Source organism: Kogia breviceps, chromosome 4 (assembly GCF_026419965.1).
Source record: "Kogia breviceps isolate mKogBre1 chromosome 4, mKogBre1 haplotype 1, whole genome shotgun sequence".
NCBI classification, from domain to species: domain Eukaryota; kingdom Metazoa; phylum Chordata; class Mammalia; order Artiodactyla; family Physeteridae; genus Kogia; species Kogia breviceps.
The window spans coordinates 176,986,427-177,013,562 of record NC_081313.1 but is presented as its reverse complement, the minus strand read 5'-3'; the positions used below and the strand labels follow the sequence as shown (position 1 = coordinate 177,013,562).

At 54.7% G+C, this 27,136-nt stretch overlaps 2 protein-coding genes across 4 annotated transcripts; one reads left to right on the top strand and one right to left on the bottom strand.

Moving 5' to 3' along the window:
- Nucleotides 1-1,287: 1,287 nt before the first annotated feature.
- Nucleotides 1,288-18,393, bottom strand: PEX11G (peroxisomal biogenesis factor 11 gamma). 3 transcript variants are annotated; one of them, XM_067032988.1, is made up of 6 exons: nucleotides 18,298-18,393; nucleotides 9,955-10,163; nucleotides 8,052-8,240; nucleotides 5,489-5,667; nucleotides 2,487-2,549; nucleotides 1,288-1,864 (listed from the first exon to the last, which is right to left on the bottom strand). In XM_067032988.1, exons 3-6 carry the CDS (start codon nucleotides 8,088-8,090, stop codon nucleotides 1,555-1,557), a joined length of 591 nt encoding a protein of 196 aa, XP_066889089.1. In that variant the 5' UTR covers nucleotides 8,091-8,240; nucleotides 9,955-10,163; nucleotides 18,298-18,393; the 3' UTR covers nucleotides 1,288-1,554. The 3 variants fall into 3 exon arrangements, with proteins under 3 accessions (XP_066889089.1, XP_066889090.1, XP_058918645.1); XM_067032989.1 differs by lacking the exon at nucleotides 9,955-10,163 and having other exon boundaries at nucleotides 18,104-18,393; XM_059062662.2 differs by lacking the exons at nucleotides 9,955-10,163; nucleotides 18,298-18,393 and adding an exon at nucleotides 9,603-9,690.
- Nucleotides 18,176-22,684, top strand: SAXO5 (stabilizer of axonemal microtubules 5). Its single transcript, XM_067033323.1, is given in 9 exon segments — nucleotides 18,176-18,692; nucleotides 19,748-19,773; nucleotides 19,879-19,979; nucleotides 20,243-20,312; nucleotides 20,314-20,693; nucleotides 20,860-21,072; nucleotides 21,667-21,748; nucleotides 21,800-21,805; nucleotides 22,211-22,684. Coding segments are annotated over 9 exon segments (1,605 nt in total). The 5' UTR covers nucleotides 18,176-18,178; the 3' UTR covers nucleotides 22,424-22,684.
- Nucleotides 22,685-27,136: the final 4,452 nt, after the last annotated feature.

The window sequence follows — 27,136 nt, the reverse complement described above, 5'->3', positions numbered from 1 at the left end:
AACGGCTGGAGATCCGCCAGGGCCCCGTCACCTGGAATTGTCTTGCTTCACCCCAACCTGCGGCTGAGCTGCCAGCCCGGGGAAGGGCGCGGGGCAGGGGGTGTGGCCACACGACAGTTGGAGCTCCTCGTCACCAGCCCACCCAGCTGTGCCTGAGGCCGTGCAGCTGCGTCCCCGCCCCGCTGCCCTGGCCCCGGGGGGACGCCAGCCTCCTGGGGCGCCTGTGACCTGCTGTGTTACACATCCAGGTGTTCGCGTGGTCCCCTGACAAACGCGCCGCCTTCCAGGTGTTAACTCACTGAGTCTCCCGACAGGTAGGCAGGTGCTGCTCTGACCCCCACCCTGATGTCGCTGGTGCCTCTGGGTGCTGGGAAGGCAGAGCGTGCCCCCTCCTTTACCAGAGGGAAGAGGGACCCCCTCCCCTAGCCCAGAGGGAGCCCCCCCGTTGGATGGGGCCGGGGGGTCCCTGCACCCACCCCAGCTCTGCCCAGCCACGTACCTTCTTTGTAAGAGAACGAAATGCGGTTGAAACCACATGAGGCTTTAGGGACTGTGAACCCCGCCGGTCCGTTGGCTCTTTCTGGTGCTTCTGAGTTGTGAGGGAGAGCGCCGTTCCCTCCGCCTTCCCGCCAGGACTCAGATGCAGAGGGTCGCAGGCAAGAGCCAGGGGCAGATGTGGGCCGCCCACCCCCACCGAGGCCACCCGAGGCCACGTGCGTGTGGCCGCTCAAACGTCAGACTGGAAAACAAGCTCGTCCTGTCCTGCCGGCCGTGCTCCCCACGAGCTGGGAGACAGGAGCCTCGGGCGTCTCCAGAGATGCTCAGAGCCCACGAAATGCTCAGACCAGCTCTGAACGGACAACGGCAGCTCTGGGTCCAGGCGGTGGCTGTGAGATGCTTCGGCCGTGACAGGCACCCCGCGATGCCCAGGAGCACGAGACCCGGGCACAGCCTGGTGGAGGCAGCATCCACGGCCGGGGTACCCGAGCCCGCGGGGAGGGAGGACCGCCCTCCATGGCCGAGGGCCACTCAGGGTCGGCGGGCTGCGCTTGGCAGCGTCGGAGGGGACCACCAGCCAGGGATGCTCCAGAAGGCGGGCGGGGAAGTGTGGTTTCCCACTGCGGCTCCAGCGCGCGGGAGGCTGAACCCAGGCCCACAGGGGCACCTGCACACCCTCCCTAAAATAAGGCCCAGGGGCACCCCCGCCCGCCCGGGAGAGAGGGCGTGTGAGTGAGTGGACAGGAGGGACCGGGGCGTTAGGAATAAGCTCTCGCACCTGGCCTGGCACCAGCACCACCGCCTTTAATTGATTCTCATTCCACTTTCTTCAGGCCCACCTGGCGCTCGCCATCCCAACCCGCCATCCCAACCCGGCTCCCCGGCTCGCCTTTTGGATGCAGGACTCCGGCCCGGGCGGGTGCCTGTTCCACTGCACCCGGCCTCCGGGTCTACCCACTCCGCCCCCACACCCCCGCCCCCCTGGGGGCTCGTGCCCCAGGCTGCTCTGCGCCTCCTCTGGCCGCGCCTCCCCACGCCCGGCCTTGATCTGCTCAATTAAAGACCTGGCCCCTCCCGGGCGACCCCTGCTCCGTGGGAAGGGCCGCCGTCGGGGTCCCGGCTCCCCGGTCCGTCAGGGGGCGGGGCGTAGGCCTGGCCGCCGGCGCCGACTGCCTGGTACGTGCTGAGCAGCGAGGAGATGGTGCCCAGGAGGCCCACCAGCCACGGGGGGAAGCGGCCGGCCCACAGGACGCCCGGGGGCAGCCCGTGAACCGCATTGGCCAGGTCAGCCAGGTTGCTCAGTAGGGTCAGCACCTCCGACCGGATCTGGGCCTCCGCGGCCCTCCGCTTGCCCTGGGGCAGCCGGCTGTGGGAGCGGAGGGGGAGGGCGCTCAGGGAAGGCCTGGGCGCCCCCTCGCCCCGCCCCCCGCAGGGGCAGGGCAAGGAGCGCTGGGGAAGGAGGAGGACTGGCGGGGCTGTGTCCGGGTCACACTCGCCAGAGGGAGCCCACGGTGGGAGCGCGAGTCTCAGGGCCACACCTCCGTCCTCCTGAACCCGTGGAGCTGGGCAGCGGGGCGGTCAGCTTCTGGGCCTGTGCTGGGCGTGGCCCTACCCCGTGTTCTCTCCCAGGATGAGACAGTGACTGACCTCGGTCCTCAGCAAATGGACTCCATCTCCCATCATCCTCCCTGATGGGGACACGGCCGTGAAGGCCCAGCCCTGGAGTCCTGGCTCTGCCACTTCCTGCCTAGGGGGCCTCCAGCTAGCCTCAGTTTCCCCATCTATAAAAGTGCTACATCCACCCGGAGGCAGCAGCGAGGCCCCTCGACGTGGCACATATCATGTCCCCACAACAACGGGGCCTGCAACAGGGCAGGGCTGATCGATGTTGACTCTGAACACCTCCCTGGCTTGGGGAGACCCTCTGGGGTACCCAGCCTGCAGGAAGAAGTCGGCCTGTCTCCTGGGCAAAACCCCGGACGTCGTACCTGGTGAGGGCTGCCAGGGGGCTCCTCAGCTTCTGTCTCAGCTTCAGGACCATCCACAGGGACCTGCGACGCCACAAAGGATGGGGTTGGAGAAGCCGGGTGGGGTGCGCAGAGGCCTGAGGGGAGGCTTCCGCCTGCCACTGTGGCCACGGGTTCCCTGTGAAGTTTGCCAGCCTCACCGGTGGGTGGCTGCATGTGTCCTGCACCCTTCTGGAGCCCCAGAGCAGCCGTGCCTCGGAAGCTCCTGGGGACTCATCCCTAAGGCAGGCCCCCCACCTATTTGGGCTGCAGGTTTGGGAGCGTCCAGTGCTTCTGACCTGGCGGGTCAGGCTCCAGCCCAGCCTCTGAACCACTGGCCCCAGGACCACAGCTCAAAAGAACGTTGTGCCACGTGCAGGGTTGATGGCCCAGCCGGGAAGCCGCCCCTCGGTGGATGAGGACACCGAGGCTGGCCCACAGCTGGCCTGGGAAAGCTGTTCCCCTCCCTGCGCCTTGGCTGGCTCACCAGGGAAATGGGGTCCAGATGGGCGCCAGGCCTGTCCCCTCCCCTCCCCCCCCACATACACACACCCTGGACACCGGCCAGACCTGTCTGAAACTAGATGGCCTTCCGGGCCCTGAGGGCTGGCGTCTGCAGACTGAGGAAGCGGCCATCAGGTGGGCATCCTCTAGTGCTCCCTGGGGGCTCTGGGGCCCTTGTGGTGTCCAACCGGGCCACTCTGCACGGCCCCTGCGCCCTGCAGCCTGCAGCCTGGGCTGTGGGGCTTGCAGGGACCCGAATGTGCCGCGCCCCACTGCTCGGAAGGCCGACCTCAGCCAGACTTCCTGCCTCAGAGGTCCGTCCTGGGCCTGCTCACATCTTCTCCGCCACTGGGTACCCATCCAGGGCACATGTCCCCTGAGGGGAGGGGACAGAGGGCAGCACCTGCAGTGAGGTCAGTGGCTCTGCATCAGAGCCACCGGGGGGGGGGGGGACTCAGGCAAAATGATGCTTCCTGGGCCCCCAGACCTGAAGAATCAGAACCTCTGGGAGCCTGGGCCAGGCACCTACACTTCAACGACCTCCCACATGACTCTCGGGCACCCTGGGGTCTTAGGAACCCCTGGTCATGATGAGCACCCACTAAATGCTTCCCAAGCCCCACACCCTTGTTCACGCCACATACAGAGAAATGAGGGGGAAACCAGAAGCTCTAAAAATGAATGGAATGACAGGCAGAGCATAATCATCCTAAAAATGGGATTTTTAGGGCAGTGGAAAGACTCTGTACGATACTCCACTGCTGGATACATGTCATGATACATTTGTCCAAACTCATAGAGCGGGCAACACAGGGAGTGAACCCTGATGTAAACCATGGACGTGGGGTGATTATGCTGTGCCAGCGTCGGTTCATCGATTGTAACAAATGTCGTGCTGGGGTGCCGTGTGGATCGTAGGGGAGGCTGTGTGTGTGCAGAGGGTACGTATATGGGAACTCTCTACTTCTGGCTCCGTTTTGCTGTGAACCTAAAACTGCCCCCAAGAAAAAGTCTATTTAAAAAATTAAGGGGGGGCTTCCCTGGTGGCGCAGTGGTTGAGAGTCCGCCTGCCGATGCATGGGACACGGGTTCGTGCCCCAGTCCGGGAAGCTCCCACATGCCGCGGAGCGGCTGGGCCCGTGAGCCATGGCCGCTGAGCCTGCGCATCCGGAGCCTGTGCTCCGCAACGGGAGAGGCCACAACAGTGAGAGGCCCGCGTAACACCAAAAAAAAAAAAAAAAAAAAATTAAGGGGGCTTCCCTGGTGGCACAGTGGTTGAGAATCTGCCTGCTAATGCAGGGGACACGGGTTCGAGCCCCGGTCTGGGAAGATCCCACATGCCGCGGAGCAACTGGGCCTGTGAGCCACAACTACTGAGCCTGCACATCTGCAGCCTGTGCTCCGCAACAAGAGGGGCCGCGATGAAGAGCGGCCCCCGCTCGCCGCAACTAGAGAAAGCCCTCGCGCAGAAACGAAGACACAACACAGCCATAAATAAATAAATAATCTACCCCCAACATCTAAAAAAAAAAAAAAAAAAATTAAGGGAACCAAGGCTGCCCCTTAAGCAGGAACGGGAAGTCTCTTGGGGCCGGAGGTCACAAGGCAGCCTGAGGAGATGCTGAAGCCTCAGAGCAGCCATAGCCCAGCCCAGGCAGCCCAATCACGTGGGGAAAGCCAATGCCCAGAGAGATGGGCCAGCTCCACGACAGCCACTGTGGCTGCGAGGGGAGCTTACATCAAAAAGGAGCCGCAGGCTTCCCTGGTGATGCAGTGGTTAAGAATCCACCTGCCAACGCAGGGGGCACGGGTTCGAGCCCTGCTGCAGGAAGATCCCACATACCCCAAGGCAACTAAGCCTGTGTGCCACAACTGCTGAGCCTGCACTCTAGAGCCCGCGAGCCACAACTGCTGAGCCTGCACTCTAGAGCCCGCGAGCCACAACTACTGAAGCCCACACGCCTAGAGCCCGTGCCCCACGACGAAGAGTAGCCCCCGCTCGCCGCAACTAGAGCAAGCCCGTGCGCAGCAACAAAGACCCAACGCAGCCAAATAAATAAATAAATAAATAAATAAAATTTTTAAAAAGCAAAAAACAAAAACCAAAATACAGATGGAGGATGGGGCCACGAGCCAAGGAATGCAGGCAGCCTCTAGAAGCTGGAAAAGGCCAGGAAACAAGTTCCCGCCTGGAGCCCCCAGAAAGGAACTCAGCCCCGCCCACACCTTGATTTTAGCCCAGCGAGACCCATTTTGGACTTCCGACCTCCAGAACCGTTAAGATGATCCATCTGTGTTGCTTAAAGCCGCCGAGTTTGTGGAAATCTGTTTCGGCAGCAATCGGGGACGGAGACAGTGAGGTGGTGAGGAGGGAGAGCAGAGGAGGCAAAGACCCCCGCGCCTGCAGCCCGTCTGCCCGTCAGCCCGGGGAATCTCAGCTGTTCCCTTCCAGCCCCCTGGCGGGCGGCAGCGCTGCTTACCTAGCAATCCCCAGGAGCAGGGAGAGGCCCCAGAGGGCTGTGCTCAGTGCCCACCACGGCGCAGACTCCACGTGCAGGATTTTGGCGTCGGCAGCCCAGGCAACGTGCTCACAGGGGTAGTAGAGCTGGTCAGCCAGGTTGCCCAGGACAGACACGCAGCGGACAAAGATGGCGTCCTCCTGAGGGACCGGGAGAGATGGGGGAATTGGGCCTGGGGTCAGACCTACCCGCTGCCCATGCTAGGGGCCCAGGCCATGCCAGGTGGCAGTCACAGGGCAGTGTCCAGGCCTGGCGGGCTGGCCTGTAGCTGGCACTGCAGGAGAAGAAAGGCCTGATTTCTCAGCAGTGTGGTCAACATTGCCCAGTGGAGTACTGGGTCTCAGCTCAGCCGCTCAGTGGAATCCCCCAGGGAGTTTCACAAACGCCACAGCCAGCCCCCAGCCCCAGGGATTCCGCCTCACCAAGGCTGGGGTGGGCCCCAGCGCCAGGAATTTTTTTTAAGTCCCCGGGTGATTCCCGTGTAGGACAACTTGGGACACCCTGCATCAGAGCCTTCCTAGCTCCTGTGCGTGGGTGTGAGGTACGGGACCCTGCGAGGGGAGCAGGGGAGGCAGCCCCACACGGAGCCCTGAGCAGGCAGATCAGGGTGGCCGGGTGGGCTGCCACACACCCGGTGCCAACTTCCAGCAGGCACTGCGCTGCAAGGCTTGAGTCACCTGCCCCAAAGCAGAAAGGGGTCACCACCCCTGCAAACAGGCAAACTGAGGCTCTTAGAGGAAGCTGCCAGCTGCCCCATCTCATACAGGGATGGGCCTCAGGCTGCTGAGTTGCAAATCCCATCATGCCCTCCAACCCTGAGTCCTGAACCCCTGCCTGCATCCAGCGAGGCAGGGCCAGCTGAGGCTGCCGGAGCCTCTACCCCGGGCTCCGCCCCTCAGGGCGCGGCCCCCTCAAGGCCTCCAAGCTGCTCGGGTCGCCAGCCAAGTCCTTCACCTTAACCTCGTCATCCTCACTGCCTGCCATACCCTCTGCCTCTTCTCTGTCTTCCCAGGAACCCCGCCCTCCCAGCCAAGGCCCCACCGAAGCTCGCTGCCCGCCTCCTTCCTACTGGCCAGCTGTGACCCTGCCTCCCTCAGGGTTCTGGATCCCACTCCAGCTCCGCCATCCTGTCTGAGGCCTTCTGGGGTGTCCTAGCACACTTCACCCCTCCGTGGGGACGGGGCCTCCCACCCCCACCCCAACATGCTCATTCCGCTGGTGTTTCCTGAGAAGCAGCAAGGGCCGGGCCCTATGCTGGGGAGGAGATTCTCACCAGGGCAGGAGGTGGGAGCCGGGGGGGCCAACAAAAGAGGTTCTTGTTCTGGCCAAGGGACATAGGAGATGCAGGGAGCCCCCCACCCCTTGCCTGGGGACTCAGGGGAGTCCTCACAGAGGAGATGGGGGGGATGCACAGGAAGCTGAAGAGACGGGGGTCAAGGCAGGAGGAAAGTCCAGGGAAACACTTGAGATTGGAGATGACCAGGCCACGGGCACTGGGGGCGCATCTGAGTCAGTGGGTCAGAGAGGAGACCCTTGGAGAGCAGTGAGGAGGGGCGGGGCGGCCCAGGAAGGGGGGCATGACTCAGCCAGGCTGGCCCAGGGCAGCTTCTCAGCCCATCCCCTGGGGGGTACAAGATCGTACCACCATCCAGGCCGGATGAGGAACACTGCTCTAGACCCACCGGTGAAATGATGCGGTTCTGTTGTAACAGCAAGATGTAATTAATCTACACGTCCTACAGGGGATCAGTTAAATAAATCATCATCTGGCCATATGTGTGTACTATGTGGCCATAACGAAGAATAAGCTTCTTTTTTTGTTTTTTGTTTTTGTTTTTGGCTGCACCATGTGGCTTGCTAGGATCTCAGTTCCCCAACCAGGGATGGAACCTGGGCCCTCGGCAGTGAAAGCGTGGAGTCCTAACCACTGGACTGCCAGGGAATTCCTGGAAGGAGCTTCTTTTGGATTGATATGGAATGACCTCCAAGTTGTACTGTTACGTGAAAAAAGCAAGTGGCAGAAGAGTGTAAATAGCATGCAGCTATTTATGTAAGCAATGGGTATTTGCCTGTGCAGGTGCAGGAGATCTCATAAAGGAAACACAAGAAGCTGACAACAGTGGCTGTCTCTGAGGAGGAAAATTGGCGGCCCAGAGGGTCAGGAAGGAGAGAGACTTTAAAATTATGTAGTCTTTAGGGATGTGCAAACGTATGAGCTAATTTTTTAAATTAAAATTGAAATGAGAACATCTGATCGTCTCCAAAAGAAGTAAAATTGGGGACTTCCCTGGCGGTCCAGTGGTCAAGACGCCACACTTCCAATGCAGGGGGCACAGGTTCCATCCCTGGTCAGGGAGCTAAGATCCCACATGCTGTGCAGTGTGGCCAAAAAAAAAAAAAAAAAAGAGTAAAATTGAAAAAAATAATAAACTGCCCACATGATTGCCTTTATAAAGACCAGTCCATAAGACGCTGACCTCCCGGGGTCCATACCCCCTCCCTTCAGCCCAATGCGCCCTGTTACCTCTGCCCCCAGGCCGTACTGCTTAGTGTAGACAAACATGGCCACGTCATCAAAGAGTCGCAGGACGGTCCTGCAGTGGCTGAGTTGGGAGGACAGTGCCAGCAGGCGTGTCCCCACTTCTGACCCGGCAGGACATTGTTCCACCAGGACCCCGCCCACCAGCTGGCAGCAGTACCCCAGCGTTCGGATCTGTGGGAAACCAGAAGCAGTCAGCATGGCCCTGCTGCAGGACTGAGGTGGATCACCCCTGACCTGGCCGTGGACCCCATAAGATCAAGTGGGAGGAAAAGTCTCAATCAACAAACTTCCAGTAAAAGCCAAAAGTTGAAAAGGATACTTGTAGGTGGGATCAATGGAGACACATGACATCATTGCCCCAAAGGCACTGGGAAACGAACAGAGTATTGGCTTATGGCACTGAATGGCACAGTCTTTGGAGACATATGTGATGGGGACAAGAAAAAGAAACCCCCATTTCCCGCCTCCTAGATCTTCCTTTTCCCAGCATGTAGGAGGGCTAGGTGGAAATGTATGGAATATATTTGCATCTACCTGGCTGCACCAAATTCTGTGGCTGGGCTGTGGATTGGAAAGGTGACCAGGCCTCAATCCAGTGGACAAAAGGATAATTTGTTTTTATTACTTTAGTGGGAAGGAGCCCAGTGGTGATTTGGGAATCAGTGGGTGATTTGGGGCATGGTGAACTGGGTCTGCATCACTACCCTTATATCTTGATTTCATCTGCTTTTCAGAAGATACTTTTTCCTGTTGTTTTATATATTATTTTTACTTGTAATTCCTTTTCAGCCCCTTTGTAATGGCAAAAACGCTGCAATTTAAATGTCCAGCTTGGGGCATTTGTTAAAACCTGAACACCCAATCATACGGGATTTGGTTGGAACCTGAATGCCCAGCTACTGGTACACCCCCTGGTACAACCTGAATGCCTACCTGTAAGAGACTGATTGGGACAGGCTCAGAGTCTGACCTCAGGGGCCTGGAAGGAACAATCTAAATACCCAACGAGAGGGAATGTGGTCAGATCCTACACATCCAGCCATAGGGAAAGCCCTGCAAAATCTTAAATCCTCATATGAGATTGTTTGGGACAGCTCAGGGACCAACTACAGTGGCCTAGTCCGAGCCTACATGTCCAGACATGGATTTGTTTGGCATGGAAATGTCCAGCCAGGTTGAATTGGCCAGAACAACCTAAGTGCCGGGCTATAGGGGATTTTTCAGGATCCAAATGTCCAGCCAGAGGGGACCCTGCAACATCCTAAATCCGCATACGATATTGTTTGGGACACACAACGACCAGCCACAGTGATCCGGCCGGATCCCAATGTGCAAACGTGAGGATTTGGTTGGTACTGTAAATGTCCAGTCGCGATGGGGTGGCCGGAACAACCTACATGTCCACTACTCGCGGACAGGGCCTCTGCCCTAGGGGATCCTGAGTGACCCCGCTCCCTCTCTGGCCTCAGGGTCCGGGTCTCGGGGCTTTGGCCCGACTCCGAGACCTCTGGCCGCGCTCCACCCCAGCCTCACCAGGCGGTCGCGGCCCCTATAGGACTCCAGCGCCGACGCCAGACCGCTCATGGCCACCATGGCGACTCCGCCGTGACGTCACCGTGACGTCAGCGCGCCGCGCCAGGGGGCGGACCCGGCACCAGGCTGCGCGCTCCCGGGGACGTTCTACGCAGGCGCGGCCGCGACTATGTGTCGGGGCCGTCACCGTGTGTCTGCTGCTGGAAGGGACAGAGTTTGCAACCTTGGGGCCGCCACGTGTGCGCTCCCCAGGGCCTGTGCACCCAGGTGGACCCTCGGAGTTAGCTACCCGTGTTTTCAAAGGTAACCAACTGCCCACACACAAAAAAATATTTCAAGCAAAAGCACCAACCTGTTTGCCGTGGTTGGGAAGGGAGTTCTCTAATTTTCCTGCTTCACCCTTTCTGCATTGTCTACTTGTCTGTAGGGAGCATGGATGGTTGTTGTCACATCATGTAAGGCATTTTTAGAAAGTCAAGGAAACTTTGGGGAATTCCCTGGCGGTCCAGTGGTTAGGACGCTGTGCTTCCACTGCAGGGGACGAAGGTTCAGTCCCTGGGACTAAGATATGCATGCATGAATGCATAAATGCATAAATAAATAAATAAATACATACATACATACTATACCCCTTAAAAAAAAAAGTCAAGGAAACGCATAGAACCGTTCTAGAAGAATAGACAAGAATCTGATAAGTGGAATTGCACCAGAGAGGATAACTGGGTAGCTAGTATTGACTGAAATAAAAACGCACACCGTGAGAGCTGTGAGTTTCAGGGTTTTTTTGTTTGTTTTCTTTTTAAAATTTATTTAATTATTTAGTTTTGGCTCTGTTGGGTCTTCGTTTCTGTGCGAGGGCTTTCTCTAGTCGCAGCGAGTGGGGCCCACTCTTCATCGCGGTGCGCAGGCCTCTCACTATCGCGGCCTCTCGTTGCGGAGCACAGGCTCCAGACGCGCAGGCTCAGTAGTTGTGGCTCACGGGCCTAGTGGCTCTGCGGCATGTGGGATCCTCACAGACCAGGTCTCGAACCCGTGTCCCCTGCATCGGCAGGCAGATTCTCAACCACTGCGCCACCAGGGAAGCCCAAGTTTCCGTTTTATTGAGGGATTTACTGAGGACTGTAGCCCTAGACACAGCCTCAGTCAGCTCTGAGGAAAAGGTGGGGGGAAGGTCTGTATATGTGATTTTGGAGAAGGGTATGTGTTATCACACATCTCAGGAGAAGGTTGCTTCTGGTCACAAGGAGCAAATACCGCAGTTAATGATTTTAGTGCTTTTCTTAGTTTGGAAAGATGCAAGAATCCAGGCTCATAAAAAATTTGTCCTGAAAATATCTATCTGAAGTCCTGCCAGTTTTCCCCGAGCAGAGAGAGCCTCATTCCTCATCTTCGGCCCTGAACTCCTGTCAGGGTGTGATGAAGGTCAGTGACTGCAGTTGCCAATGACTCAGTCCTTGTAGAGCCAGACAGTGAGCAACATTCTTTGGTTGTCACTGGGAAGAGATTAAAATGTTCACCTTTGTGCTGTTTTGTAGCTTTCGAATTTTGCGCAGTCTGCATGGACTAGCCGGTCAAAAAAATCAAAGACATTTTCTCAAAAAGTTAGCATAGCCTGTTTCCTTTTTTTTTTTTTTTCTTTAAATTGAGGTGAAATTCACATAACAAAAAGTTCACCATTTTAAGATATACAATTCAGTGACTTCCCTGGTGGCACCGTGGTTAAGACTCTGCACTCCCAGGGCTTCCCTGGTGACGCAGTGGTTAAGAATCCGCCTGCCAATGCAGGGGACACGGGTTCGAGCCCTGGTCCGGGAAGATCCCACATGCTGCGGAGCAACTAAGCCCATGTGCCACAACTACTGAGCCTGCGCTTTAGAACCCGCAAGCCTCAACTACTGAAGCCCACGCGCCTAGAGCCGGTGCTCCACAACAAGAGAAGCCACCACAACGAGAAGCCTGCACACCACAACAAAGAGTAGCCCCGGCTCTCAGCAACTAGAGAAAACCCACGTGCAACAGCAAAGACCCAATGCAGCCAAAAATTAAATAAATGAATAAATAAATAAATTTATTAAAATTTTTTTTAAAAAGACTCCATACTCCCAATGCAGGGGGCCCAGTTTCAATCCCTGGTCAGGGAACTAGATCCCATATTTGTGCTGCAACTAAGAGTTCACATGCCACAACTAAGGATCCTGCAAGCCGCAACTAAGGAGCCAGCCTGCTGCAACTAAGACCCAGAGCCACCAGATAAAAATAAATAACTAAATATTAAAATATATATATATATATATATATATGTACAATTCAGTGGCATTTAGCACACTCACGTGTTGTACAGACATCCCACCTTTAGAGGTTTTTTTTTTTTTTTTTTTTTTGGTGGTACGCGGGCCTCTCACTGTTGTGGCCTCTCCCGTTGCGGAGCGCAGGCTCCGGACGCACAGGCTCAGCGGCCATGGCTCACGGGCCCAGCCGCTCCGCGGCATGTGGGATCCTCCCGGACTGGGGCACGAACCCGTGTCCCCTGCATCGGCAGGCGGACTCTCAACCACTGCGCCACCAGGGAAGCCCCCACCTTTAGAGTTTTAAAATGTTTTCATCACCCTCAAAGGAAACTCTGTCACTCTTTCAAGCAGTCACTCTATTCCTCCTCTCCCTAACCCCTAGCAACCACCATCTGCTTTCTGTGTCTATGGACTTACCTATTGTGGATATTTCATATAAATAGAATCATACCATATGTGAACATTTGTGTCTGGCTTCTTTCACTGACCCTGTTTTCGAGGTTCATCCACGTTGTGCATGTCTCAGTACTTCATTCCTTTTGTGGCTGAATAATATTCCATGCTCTGGCTCTGTCACATTTTGTTTATCTGCTCATCGGTTGATGGACACTTGGGTTGTTTCTACCTTTTGACTCTTGTGAATAGTGCTGCTATGAACGTGGTATACGTGTACTCATTCTAGTCCCTGCTTTCAATTCCATTGGGCATATACTTAGGAGCAGAATTGCTGGATTATATGGTAACAATGTTTGACTTTTTGAGAAGCCACCAGACTGTTTTCCACAGTGGCTGCACCATTTTACATTCCCACCAGCAATGCACAAGGGTTCCAATTTCTCCACATTCATGCCAACACTTGGACCATTAATTTTAATAATACATTTTAACCCAGCATAGCCAAAAATGTTGTCGTGCCAGCATGGGATCAGTCCGGACTAACGTACATACGTTTTACCACCTACTCCCCCCACCTCCATCCTCTTCTCATAGTGCATCAGCTTTCTTCTTCCTCTTCTTAGACAGCTGAGGAAATGCCTCCACATACTTTCCTCCTTTGAAAGACTGCGTCTGCTCTCCTGTTTTTCCTGAGGCTAAAATAATAAATAGAGGTCAGGGAAAGATAAGCTGGCTTACCAGTAAGGAGAGACAGATGGCACATCTCCTACTAGCTGTGAAGTGGTATCTCACTGTGGTTTTGTTTTGCATGTCCCTAATCACTAATGATGTTGACTGATTTCCTTTAAAAAAACAAAAATTTCCTCTTGATTTCGACTCCTATTACTCTTCCAGCCTCATTCACTCCTATGCAACCACACTGCCCTCCTCCTGTTCCTTGAAGTTGCAGCCCATACCTGACTCAGGACCTCTGCCTGTGCTGTTCGCTCTGCCTGGAAGGCTCTCCCTCCAGATACCCACATGGCTCCCTCCCTCCCCTCCTCCTCATGTTTACTCAAATGTCATCCTCTCATGGGACCTCCCCTGCACACCCTTCTGGGCACTTCCTGCCCACATTTCTCGCTGCCTTATTTTTCTTCTTAGTTGGTAACACTACCTAACATAACTGTCTGTGTTGCTGCTTAACCTAGTCATCTAGTTATTTGTCTGGTTGTCTAGTTATTTGTCTCTCCTCAACAGAATGTGAACTCCACCAGGGCAGGGCTTTTGATCTGTCTAGGTCACAGCTAGATGCCCACAGCAGGGCACAAAATAGGTTCTCAGTAAACGGTGTTGCCTGTGGGGCTCAGCGCCCTGTCAAAAGCTCACTGTTTCCCGGGCTTCCCTGGTGGTGCAGTGGTTGCGAGTCCGCCTGCCAATGCAGGGGACACGGGTGTGTGTCCCGGTCCGGGAGGATCCCAGGTGCCGCGGAGTGGCTGGGCCCGTGAGCCATGGCCGCTGAGCCTGTGCGTGCGGGGGGGGTGGGGTGGGGGGAAAGCTCACTGTTTCTGCTCCATCCACACTGTCCTGGGAGATCCTATCCACTCCCACGATTCCCCTAGCCACCTCTTTGCTGGCCTCTCCCCCATCTCTCTCCAATCCTGCCCTGTCTCCTGCTCCCACCTGCCCCCTGGACAGTTCCCCTGCAAATCCTACAAGCCTCCTCACACTCAGCTACTCCCAGACTGACACCAACATCATCTTGCTCTTCTGTACTCCCATCTCGAGGCTCACCTGCCCATCACGCAGGCACAGACCTGGATATCACGCTCACCTCTTTACCTCAGTACGCCCCTCCCATGTCCCTACAGCCACCAAAATATCCCTGGAATCCATCCACTTTTTCCCAGCCCACATCCTCCTTCATAGGCAGCCCCCATTCTCTCTCACCTGGACCCCAAGCCCCAGCCTCCCCCCGAGGGCCTGCCTTCCCCAAGACATCCAAGAGACTCTTTAATCCTCACATTTGACCACAGCCCTCCTTGCTTAAGACTTGGGGGCAGGGGTCTGTGTGCTCCCCAGCCCCCTAACTGGGGACACTGCTCCATCAGCAGAAAAAAATCCAGGGACTTCCCCGGCGGTCCAGTGGTTAGTACTCGACGCTTCCACTGCAGGGGGCATGGGTTCAATCCCTGGTCGAGGAATTAAGATCCCACAAGCCGCATGGTACGGCCAAAAAAATTAAAACAAAAACAAAAACTATACACACACACACACACACACACACAGAGAGCAGAAAAAGTCCAAGCCAAGCCCAAGGCCCACAGAGGGAAGGGGGCCCTTGGGCTGTGGAGCGGCTCCATGAGTGACTGGATCCCTTCTCTTGAGGCTGTACTGTCCCCATGGACCTTGTAAAAACACAAGGCATTCCTCTGATGCCTGCTGTGCACCAGGCTCTGTTCTAGGCACCAAGGAGACAGCGGTGAGTCTTGTGGGCAGGGCCCCACCCTCCCAGTGTCTGCCACCATCGGGTTAGGGCTGAGCTTGACCTTTGGGAAAGAGACAGGAACTGGCCTGGCATTCACAGCCGGCCTTGTGGTTGCTTAGGGCCTGGCCTGGTGATCACAGCTAGACGCTGGTGTTCTCCTGCTGGACACGAATAATTTCACAGAACGCCCACACTGGACAAGGCCACTCTGTGACCGTGGTGGAACAAGACAAAACAAGCCCACTCCATCATGGTGTCTGAACACAGACAAAACATGAACATTGTCCAAATCACAACAGCGGCCAGACATTTCCCGGCTAATCTAAATGACTTCTGTGTCTTTGCCAATCGCTGCTTTAATCTTACTTCATTCCTTAGACTTCATGAGCAAAATTATTGTTTCTCTGTAAGAGTGTTACCTCTCCCCCTTGCTTCCTGACAGCATCCAGGATCTACACCCTCCTCGGTCCTCCTTTGCCCAGCAGGCAGGGAAAATGTATATTTGCATCGCCCTGGCTGGGCCCAAGCCCTCAGCAGAGCCGTGGGCTGGGGGGCAGGTAATGGGACCTCGACCCAGTGGACAAAACAACACTTTGCTTGAATTTAGTGAAAAGGAACCCACTGAGTACATAAGTCCTGGAGCTCAAATTCAAAGTACAGGGACGACAGGCTGTATTATAAACATTAAACCCGCCAAGAGACCAGATGTTAATTGTTGCAGACACTAGAAAAAAGGGATAGTTATGTGACACCATAGAGGTGTTGGCTAAGGCTACAATAGCAAACATGTTGCAACAGAAATGTATCAAAAATCGGTATGTTGTATACCTTAAACTCACACAGTGTTATGTCAACTATATGGAAAGGAAAGAAGAAAGAAAGAGAGAGAGGGAGAGAGGAAGGAAGGGAGGGAGGGAGGGAGGGAGGATCCCATTCAGTAGGTGATTTAGGGCACCGTGAACTGGGACAGTTTCACCACCTTTACATGTTTATTTCATCTGTTTGTGAGGTTTTTTTTTTTTTAAGAAATTGCTTTCTCCTTTAAAAAATTTTTTTGTATTGTGGTAAAATATACATAAAACTGACCATTTTAAACATCTTTAAGCGCACAGATCAGTGGCATTAAGTGCATTCACACTGTCGTGCAGCCATCCCCGCCATCCATCTCCAGAACTCTCTCATCTTCCCAAACTGAAACTCTGTCCCCAATAAGCATCAACTTCCCATCTCCCCGCCCCCCTTCCCTGTCCTGATGTTTTTATATATTATTTTTATTTGTCGGAACATTCAAAAAAAGGAAGTCAAATCTCCAACCAGTAAAAGCATGCAACACGGAGCAAAGCCCCGCTTACTGAAACCTCCCAGGAATCACCTAAGACAAGCCCAAGTCTGATAGGTCCATAGAGTATGCCCTCCCCGCTGCAACAAGTGACAAGCCCTATGTGTTCAAATACATGTGTGTTCCTGGTGGTCTTGGGGCTGGAGGTGGGGAGCACGGATGTCTCTAAGGCTACGTTGCAGGTATGTGAGCCCTGGAGTGGCCTTAAGCGGTACCGTGACTCAGACAGTTTGGCCTATCCTGTGCAGAAGAGTGTTAGAAAGCAGACAAGGAGGAAAACCTGGAGAAATGGGGATTGTGGACATCAGCGGCCTCTGACATCAAATCCTCCACACTGAAGTGGTTGCCATTCCCAGCCCCGTTTTCCAGATGATACAACTGAGTCTTCGAGAAGCCAAGTCACGGGCCAGGCTCCCTTGAGCTCTCAGGGGGCAAGATCCTCTGGCCTCGCTCCCGATTTTCCTCCCGTTGACCCCCAGGGTTTCTGGGGGGCCACTGTGACAGCATTGCCCCAGGCAGCTTACTGGGTCACAGTGGGCAGGGCTGGACCACACTTGGATGCAGACTCAGATGGAACATCCAAGCATCCTCTGGGAGACCGGGGCCAGAGGGAGTCTCAAGGGTCAGGCCCATGCCAAGCACAGCTTCTAAGACTCATTAGCCCCCATGCCCCTCCTCGAGGTAAGTACACTCTCCTCATCCCTGATCAGGAAACAAAACGAAGCTCACAGGAGCCCAGTTACTTATTCCAAGGTGACCCGGCTAGTCATTTCAGTTGTCAGATTCTCCCACAGATTATCTGAAATCTTCTTGACCCTCATGTATTTTATTTTAGGTGGTGAAATGATAGAAAAAAAAAAAAAACACCACCGTGGTTTCGTTAAAACCTTTGATATGTGTTTTCTAAAGAGATTGACATGAGCAAATAGCTGTGGGCTGAAGTGATCCAGGAGGGCTTCCCACAGGAGGTGAGGCTGAGCCAGGGGTGCTGGTGGCATCCAAGGGTCTGGTCTCTAAGGTGCAGAGAGGAGGGTGAGGGAGACACCTCAGCTCTGAGCAAAGACCAGAAAGTCGCAGTCGGCTAAGTGGGGTGCTGGGAGCCCGGAGCTAAAAGCCCAGAGAAATGAGTAGGAGGTGTGTAATCCTCAAACAGCTTGAGGACAGAAAGAATAGTCAGGACCTGGGACAACTGCAGAGGGCAGGAAAACCAGTGGGGGGGGGGGTGGCAGAGATGGGACAGTGGCCAGGGTTGGGCAGAGAGACGGAAGCGGGTTCCCAGACATGAAGGAGCGGAGAGCCATGGCCTTGACAACTCACTGAGAGTGAGGAGAGTGGGTTCCAGCAGCAAACTGTCAAATGCACTGGTTCATTCTACAGCTCTTCCCCTTTCTCTGCACCAGCCTCAGGGCCTTTGCACCTGCTGTTTCTTCTGCCCACAATGCTCTTACCCCCAGATACCCAAATGCCCCGCTGCCCCTCTTACCAGGTCTTTGCTCAACTGTCATCTCAGTGGTGCCTTCCCTGACTATTTGAAACTACAACCCTTCCTCCCAAAACCCCATCCTTCTACCCTGTGTGACTTTCTTCCCCACAGCACTTATCAGCTTGTAACTGACTCTGCAAGTTATGTGATTACATGTATACATTATTGTTTGTCCCCTCTGGGCCCCATGTCCATCTCCACAAAAGCAAGGCTCTTGGTCTGTTAATGATGGACCCCCTCTGGGGGCCTAGAACCGTGCCTCGCACACTATAAGTGCCATATGAGTGATGACTTATAGCTCTACTTTCCCTGGGGGCAGGCAGAGGGGCTACACCTGTTTCTTTTTTTTTCTTTTTTTCGGCCTTGCGAGACCTCAGTTTCCTGACCAGGGATTGAACCCGAGCCCCACAGTGAAAGCCCGGAGTCCTAACCACTAGGCCACCAGGGAATCCTCTACACCTGTTTCTTATGATGTCCAGTGCCTGGCACATAGAAAGGAGTAAAAGGCAGCATTGACCCCGCGGGCACCTGCTCAGTCCCTTCGCGCCTTCACAGGTGGCGCCGCGTCCCGCGATAGCCGCGGGACCCCTCCTGCCGTGCCCAATGTCCTGGCTGGAATTCCTCAAGGCCTCGCACTCTGCGCTGGGTCGCGACCCGCGGCTGCACGTGGACGCCAAGCAGTCCACGTCGCACCGGGACTTTCCCGCCTACCGGAACGTTACCCGTGGGCCGCTCTTCCAACAGGACGCGCGCTGGGCCGGCCAGGAGCTCCTGTCGGAGACGCACTGCGCGTATGCGCCCGCGTCACCGCTGCTGTCAAGGGAGCGAGAGCGGGAACTGGCACGGGAGCGCACGCTGGCCCTGCAGGCCAGCAACCTGCACGCGCACGCGGACTCCCGCGCCCGCACCGGCCTCTCCACCGCGCGCGCCCACTTCGGCGGGCCGGCGCTTCCGGAGCGCGCCAGCGAGCAGATCCGCGGCGCGCGCCTCATCTTCGACCGCAACTCGGTGCCGTCCCGCGACCGAGCCAAGCTGCCCATCCCGCCCACCGCGCACCAGGAGTTCTTCCGGCTCCACGACATTTGCCCGAAGCTCCGCGAGCCCTCCTGCCACTCCGGTGAGAGCGCGCCCGGGCAATTTACCCAACACAGTGTTTCTCATGGCGAGCAGGGATTCTGTGCCCACCCCAGCGGACATTTGGCAATGCCTGGGGATCATATTTTGGTCTTCACGACTGGGCGTGGGGGTGTGGGGGGGAGAAGGTGGTACCGTCAGGGAGCGGCTGGAGGCCAGGGATGCTGCTAAACATCCTACCACGCGCAGGAGAGCTTCCCACAGTAAAGAATTATCCAGCCCCAAATGGCAATAGCGCAGAGGCTGAGACACACTGGAACCTCCTTGAGCCTCAGTTTCTGCATCCACACAGTGGGCATGTCTCCCGAATCTCTCCAGGGTGCTGTGCGGTGGCCCGAAGTCATGAAAGCTGGTTTGGGTTCAGACAAATCTGCTAAGTGCCCCCCACCACCACCCCAGCCCTGCGACCTTAGTAGTTGTGTGACTCTGAGCAAGTCGACCTCTCCCAGCCTCAGTTCACTCATCTGCAAAGTGGGTGCAACAGGGCCCCACTTTATAGTTACTGGTGAAGCCGGAAGAGCCCCGAGTGCAGAATATGCCTGTCAAATACTGAGCACTCAACAAAGGGTCGCTGTCATGCATATGATTTTCCAATTCTGTGATACAGAGGACCTTCTGGTAGATATCACTAATCAGAGACCCTCCAAGCTGGGTTCACGGATTGTCACTTGGCTTTGACTTCACCTGGTTCTGAATTTCTATTATTTCTGGCAGGTTGTTTGACCTCTCCGAGCTTCAAGGAGGCTTCAGGTGGGGGGGATAATATCGGCCCCCCAAATGAGGTGCAAAGCACTTAACCTAGGTACTGGGCTCAAAACTTGGTAGCTATTCTTGTTGTCATTATTATTATTATTATTATTGGCCACACCACGCGGCTTGCGGGATCTCAGTTCCCCGAGCAGGGATTGAACCCGGCTCACAGCAGTGAAAGCCCAGAATCCTAACCACTAGGCCACCAAGGAACGCCCTTGTTCTCATTATTTTTTTATTATTTTTGGAGTGGGAGCACAGGAGACAGGATGACAGCACTTCCTCCAGGCCCACCTGCCTTGACGTGTAAGAGGGTAAATTGAGGCTGGGCTGGTGCTGCTGGCGGGGGGTGGGGGTGGGAGGGGCAGAGGTGGGCGCTGGGTGGTCTTACCCTTCTTCTCACCCCTGTCCTCCCACAGGCCTCCTCCAGCACAGAACTGGGAGACTTCAAGGTTGGCTATGGGCCCATGTGTGCAGAGCGGAAACAAGCCTACAGGCCCCAGGTTCTGCCCCCAGACACGTACGAAGGGACCATGGCCTACTACTAAGACGGGACAAATGGCTCTCAACGACATGTGGGACGTGTCACCTGAGGTTCTAGGGCCCATGCTGTGCCTTTGAATTCTCCATCACCCACAGGCAAGACCCACTATTATGCCACACTTCCCACAATTAGCACCCCACAGCTCGGCCATTGGAAAGTCTGTCCCTCTCTCCTTTTTCCTGGGAGTTGCAAGGGCCCAGATCAGATGGGTCCTCCTTCTCCCACCTCCTTATCGGCAGGTATGACAAGGCCCAGGCCTCAGCCCACATCCACTGTGTGACTATTTGACCTGGAGATGGCCTCTTCCACTGACAGGACCACCAAGGGTAAACACTTCTACTATGCCCGGGAGCCCGGTGAGAGCCTGCTGCCTGCCCCGCCCCTCGCTCCCAAAGCAGCCTCTCAGAGCTGCTCAGGACCTACTGTGCCACTGGCAGAGCCTTTTGTTCTTCACCACGACCAGACTCCGGAGTCGCACATCCTGGAAGGAAATGCGTGCCCTGGTCCGGGCAGCCTCACCACCTCCACGCAGTTCTTCCACGGCCAGGTCAGCAGGAAGGGGAAGAAGGCAGCAGGGCTCATCAGGGAAAAGGGCTTCCCAAGCAGAGTGAATAATAGCAAGTGCAAAGGCCCTGAGGTGGGAGGGAGCTTGACATGTGTGCGGGGATCTCCTGGATCTGTTTGCGTGATGTAGGGTGAGTCGCTTAACCACTCCAAACCTCAGTGGCTCTGCCTGTAAACTGAGATAACAGTACCAACTCCCAGCGCCATCACGTGGGACCCAGAGAGAGTGTGAGCCGTCCAAGGTCACACAGCGCCCACTTCTGCCCTCCGTCCTGGCCATGGGACATCCCTGACACCGGGAGCTTCCCAGATGCCATGTGGTCCTACAACCGCTGCCCGCGACCAAGCCGCCCAGCCGCCACAACCCTAGGAGAGCCGTCGCTGCTCGTGTGTTCTTCCAGACCTCCATGGGCACAGACTATTTACTCTCTGGGATGCAGAAGCCGCCGAAAGCGCTCAACCTCCACTTACTGCAGAGCAACCTGCCCCAGGGCACAGGCGGTGAGCGAGGCCCCACCTCGGAAGCTCCGCCCTTGCCCCAGCTGTGGTCCCGCCCCCGGCCGATCCCACCCCTCCCCCTGCCCGAGTCTGGCTCCGCCTCCTTAAGGGCTAGATCCCACCCCATGAGCCGAGATTACCTGCTCTGACCCTGAACAACCCCACTCCCTCGTGATCGTGACTCCCAACGCCCCCCCCACAACCCCGTCACGGCCCCACCGTTGCATGACTCCGCCCCTCTGGTCTGGCCCCGCCCCTCACCATATCCGCCTTCTCCTGACTCTTACCCCTCCTCTTCTGCGACACTCTGGCTCCGCCCCCTGACCAGCTAGCCTATTCTTCCTGCCCACCCCTCCCCCCCAGCCCCCGACCCTCGCTAGTCTACCCTTGCCCCGCCCCTGGCGTCCTCAGCCTTACCCTGGCTGCCCCATCCTCCCTGCCCCATAATCCATCCTCCTCCCCTGACAACTTCGGCACTAGCCCAGGCGTCGCCCTTGAACCCTTACCCCATCCTTAGTCTCCCATGTCCCCTCCCCCTGGGCCCTGCCTTTCCTCCCTCAGCCCCTCAGCTCAGCCACCCCTCCCAAATCTCCAGAAACAGATTTTTTTTAACCATGAACCAGAAGGTGCTGAAGCCACACAGAATAGCTCCAGCCTCCGTGACTGAGGAGATGCTACAGAGGGTGAGGGAGTGGGAAGGGGTGTCTCTCTAACCAGGTAACCCCCGAAATCAGTGTAGAGTTATCTCAGGAAAATTATAGCATCAACTCAGACTCAGAGTTAGTGTCAAGTCCGCTCAGGGTCACTCTAGGGTCACCCCAGCCCCAGGGTCATGTCAGGGTCATCTTCGTATCACCAGCCACAGTTATACTCCAAGCCGAGGGTTAGCTCAGAGTCACCTAGGGTCAACCCAGCCCTGGGGTCATTCCAGGGGCCCCACGTGCTTTCTCTCCAGCTTCTCATCCAGCTCCTGGGTCAGCCCAACCTGGGGTTCCCTTTTGCCCACCTCCCCAGGACCGAGTCATCAGCCAAACTGCACTGAGCTGTGCCCCCAAGGTGGTGCAGGAACTACAGGGTGGCCAGGGTGGGCCAGCCATCCTCCAGGCTGCCCTGCCAGGCTCCCCACCCTGACTCCACACTGCAAGCATAGCCACTTGGAGCCCCTGCTGGGTAGACAGCGCTTCTTCTCAACCCTAAACAAGGATGAGTTTGCTTTCAAGTACCAGGGCCCAGCAGTGCTGAGATGGGACGACCTGCAGGAGAGTCATGTGCCCCTGGGCTCCCCTCGCCAGTGGGGCTGTGGGGCTGGGAAGGTGGACCCTCGGGCCCCCCAGACCCCTACCTACCCATGCCCGTAGCCAGCAATAAACACCACTTTGGCAACATCCCACAACTTTCCATCAATCAGCCATGAAAGAGGATAGGGTGTCTGTGGGGTTGGTGAGAGAATGTACGGGAGAGAATGACTTCCATGGAGAAGCCCCGAACTTCTGCAGACCCTGGGTGTCACCCCACTCTGGGCAGGGAGGCCATCTCAGTTTGTGCAAAAGCTTGGTGGTCCAACACTTGTAAGGTGTTCAGGTGATACCACAAGTTCTTTCTTTCTTTTTGTTTGGCTGTGCCACAGGGCTTGTGGGATCTTACTTCCTCAACCAGGGATTGAACCCAGGTCCACGTCAGTGAAAGCGCCAAGTCTTAACCACTGGACCGCCAGGGAATTCTCGCTGCCCGAAGTTCTGAATGGTGTGGGAGGATGGAGTTACAGAGTTGAACGGAGGCAGTGTGGTGAGAGGTTGAGAATGTAGGCTCCTGGGGCTGAATGGACAGACTGCAAATCCTGACGCCTCCATGTCCTGGAAAGTAGTCTTGGGCAAGTCATTTGACCTCTCTGAGCCTCTATTTGCTCATCTGTAAAATGGAGATAAATAATAGCTCTCTCTCTCATTAGATTGTTATAAATGAGAAATGTACACACTGGTTAGTGTGCATGGCTGGGGGTCAAGAAGGGAGAGCTTCCTTTCCAAGGATGAAGGTAAGGAGGGTGTAGGATGGAGCTCAATCATTGAGAGACTGGGTGAGGCTCAGAGGGGGCATGAAAGGGTGGACATGTTGAGAATGGCCCAGCAATGTCCCCTATTGTGAGCAGAGGCTGGAAGCTGAATGGTTGGTGCACTGGCTGCTTGGGCAGCTGGCCCCCAGATCACAGCTGGGTCCAGGGGCAAATCAACAAAAGTCATCAGGATGTGATCAGGCCCAAGGGGGTAGGTGATCGGCCAGAGACAGAATGAAAAGGGTGGAAAGGAGGAGTATGGAGTGGAGCCTTGAAGCTGGTAAGTATGTCAAGGACATCAAGTATGTCAAGGACTAGTACCTTGGACAGCACCCCACCTTGAAAGTCTTGGGGTCTGATGAATCAGCACCACGAAGCCAGATCTGTCTGGGACGATAAGATGGGCCTTGGTGGCCATGCCTGGGCCCTGCCTCTGCAGGCTGTTGAGAATCTGGTTTCAGGGAATGAACACGGCTCCCTGACCCTGTAGACAGACCTTTAAAGACCAAGGCCCCCGATCCAATGGGCCACTAAGAGCCAACCTCAAGCCTGGCCAGGAGCCCTTTCCCCATGGGCAGCAATTCTGTGAGACCACCTTGTCATTTCCACAGGAAGGAGGGGGAGTCTAGTTTTGGGTCCCACGGGGACAAGATGGACCTTTTGGCTGCAGTCATGGTATCCATGTTGACCATGAGAGGGTCTGCTAGAGGCAGAACACCTCTTCTGCTTGCTTCCACTAATGAGGTAGATGACACTCATCTTCCACTAGTAATGCAGATGACACTCATCTGAATTACCTCATGATAAAACAAGCTTTCTCAATCTCGGCACTATTGACATTCCGGATAGGATCATTCTTTGCGGTTGGAGGCTGTCTTGTGCATTGTAGGATGCTTGCCATCATCCCTGACCTCTATCCACTACCTGCCAGTAGCACATTCCTTCTCCCCCTCCAAGTTGTGACAACCAAAATTGTCTCCAGACATTGCCAAATGTCCCTTGGGGGGAAAAGTTGCCCCTGGTTGAGAACCACTGCAATAAACCCATCCCACAATGATTCCTAGGATAAAATTAGGCTCTCCTGGCAAAACCGGTCTGCTTGTTAACCAGACTACATGTACAAAAAGCATTTCCTTTTTGCCTTGCCTGCCAGGAAGCTCAGAAAACTTGCTTTGATTCCATGTAGCTCCAGTTGCACGATTATGTGTGCTCCTGCCTGGTTCTAGGAATGGTTTAAACAACAGAGACATCAGATGAGAAATAATGGGTAGGAGTTACAAGGAAGCAGATTTCAGCACAACTTGAAGCATTTTCTAACAATGGAACTGACCAGCCCCAGGATGGGTTTGCCAGGAAAAAAACAGACACTTTACTCAAGATGTCTTCAGTACAGAAAGACACTACATTATGATGATTCTGGATGTATTCTATGGATTTCTGTCTATCACTCCGATATCCCACTTACCCCCCAGAAAAGGCATTTCATATGAACTACAAAAACTAAAAAGACTTATGAAATAAGATGAGTAAAATAGGATTGAACATGGGAAAACATTAATTTTTAAAGGAAAACATTTTGTCAATGGTAATCATTGCTAAGCAGCAGACTTGTCTTTTTCTGTCCCTAGGCAAATGAGTTCATGCTCTGACCCTCACTTTCCTCATCTGTAAAATGGGGATCGCAACAGTTCCTCCTTCGTGGGGTGGTTACAAGGAGTAAATAAAATGTGCGTGTACCATTCTTTTATATATATATATATATTTATTTATTTATTTAATTTTGGCTGTGTTGGGTCTTCGTTGCTGCACGCACGCTTTCTCTAGTTGCAGCGAGTGGGGGCTACTCTTCATTGCAGTGTGTAGGCTTCTCATTGCGGTGGCTTCTCTTGTGGAGCACGGGCTCTAGGCACGTGGGCTTCAGTAGTTGTGGCTCACAGGCTCTAGAGCACAGGCTCAGTAGTTGTGGCACACGGGCTTAGTTGCTCCACGGCATATGGGATCTTCCCGGACCAGGGCTTGAACCCGTGTCCCCTGCATTGGCAGGCAGATTCTTAACCACTGTGCCACCAGGGAGGTCCCTATGAGCACCTTCTTAAAGCAGAATCTAGCACCTGCTCAATTTTGTGAGATTGCTAGGGCTGAATTCTCTGCCCCAAGCTAAGGAAGTTAGTACTGAGATGGGGAGATAAGATTGCGATTATCAGAGATCTGGTGTGCTCTTAATGCCTTAGCCTTTCAAGCATTGAACACTGAACACTACCTGTCTATAAAGACACAACTTCCCTCATTGGGAAGAGCCTATTGGCTGAGTCTTTCTGCCCTCTAGATTGTAACCTGGGGCAAGAGAGATGCTATGGGGCTGGGCAGGCACTGGTCTGTTGCTAGGAGATAGGATCCAGCAAGATTGGGCTCTAGACTCCAAGATCCTGGTGAGGTTTGGGGAACCAAATCACCCAGGCATCCAATCACAGCATTCCATCCCTCTGGGCACAGTGATTGGTTCCCAGCTGGACATGTGACTCAAATGGGCCAGTCGGAGGGTTGTTAAATTCTAACGTGAGAAGTTGCGGGGAAGACCTCCACCCCTTCCTTTGGGGATTAATCATTAGGATTTGCATTTTGTTTTGTATTGGTTTTGCTTTTGTTTTTTGCCACTGCTTGGACTGAGAGGCGGCGAGGGAGAGAGCATGCCTGATGAGGAATTAGCAGGCTTGATGTTAGACCTAATTACAGACTTTCTTGTTTCTAAGTCAATAAAATCTCTTTCTGCTTGAGCAGATACAGCTGGGTTTCTGACACTTGCAACAAAAATACCAAAGACATTAACAAAGTTTAGGCACTGTTTATTGAGCTGCAGCCAAGTGAGAGGCCCTGTTTTTTTTTTGTTTTTTTTTTTTGTGGTCTTTTTTGCGGTACGCGGGCCTCTCACTGTTGTGGCCTCTCCCGTTGCGGAGCACAGGCTTCGGATGTGCAGGCTCAGCGGCCATGGCTCACGGGCCCAGCCGCTCCACGGCATGTGGGATCTTCCCGGACCGGGAACGAGGGCCTGTTTTAAGAATGGTATATGCGGGCTTCCCTGGTGGTGCAGTGGTTAAGAATCCGCCTGCCAATGCAGGGGGCACGGGTTCGAGCCCTGGTCGGGGAAGATCCCACATGCTGTGGAGCAACTAAGCCCATGCGCCACAACTACTGAGCCTGCGCTCTAGAGCCCGCAAGCCACAACTACTGAAGCCGGCGTGCCTAGAGCCCGTGCTCCGCAACAAGCCACCGCAAAAAGAGAAGCCCATGCACCGTGACAAAGAGTACTGCCCATGTGCAGCAGTAAAGACCCAGTGCAGCCAGATAAATAAATATAAATTTACTTTAAAAAAGAAGGAGCACATAGAGGTAGCTTGTCTATCTTATAAGACTTTGCGAAGACTTCATGAAAGCTCCTACATATTCCAGCATCCTGATACTTTCCTCCAAAGCCACTCGAGCCACAGTCTCAGATGACACACAGAGTGCGAAGATAAAATGGGCAATAATTTAATCGTCTATTTTTCTTCAACATAACAGATTTCTGGTTTCCTGAGCAAGGTCCTTCTACAGGGCTGCCACATATATCTGGGGAGGTTGTGCACTGCACAGATCTTGAAGCCCTATTCACTTTATAATGAATATATATGACAAGGTGGCCCTGGCCCTCTACTTCACCTTTGTTCAGCCAATTTCACATTTTAAGTTATTTCCTTCAATACCCTTCCCTTTTCTGGAAATCATGTCCAAATTAGTCAAGACTGTCATGACTGCAAGAGACAGAAACCCACTAAACTAGCTCAAATACCCAGGAAATCTGCTGGCTCGTGATATTGAAAGACTGTGGGCTTCCGGCTTCAGGTATGGCTATGTCCAGGAGCTCAACCAATATAGCTAGAGCTGTCTCTCTGTCTCTCACCTCTACATCCTGGTATAGATTGGTTTCAGTCTGCAGACTGTTCTTTCAGACAGCTGTCATTACAAGTATTATTTGTAATGGGAT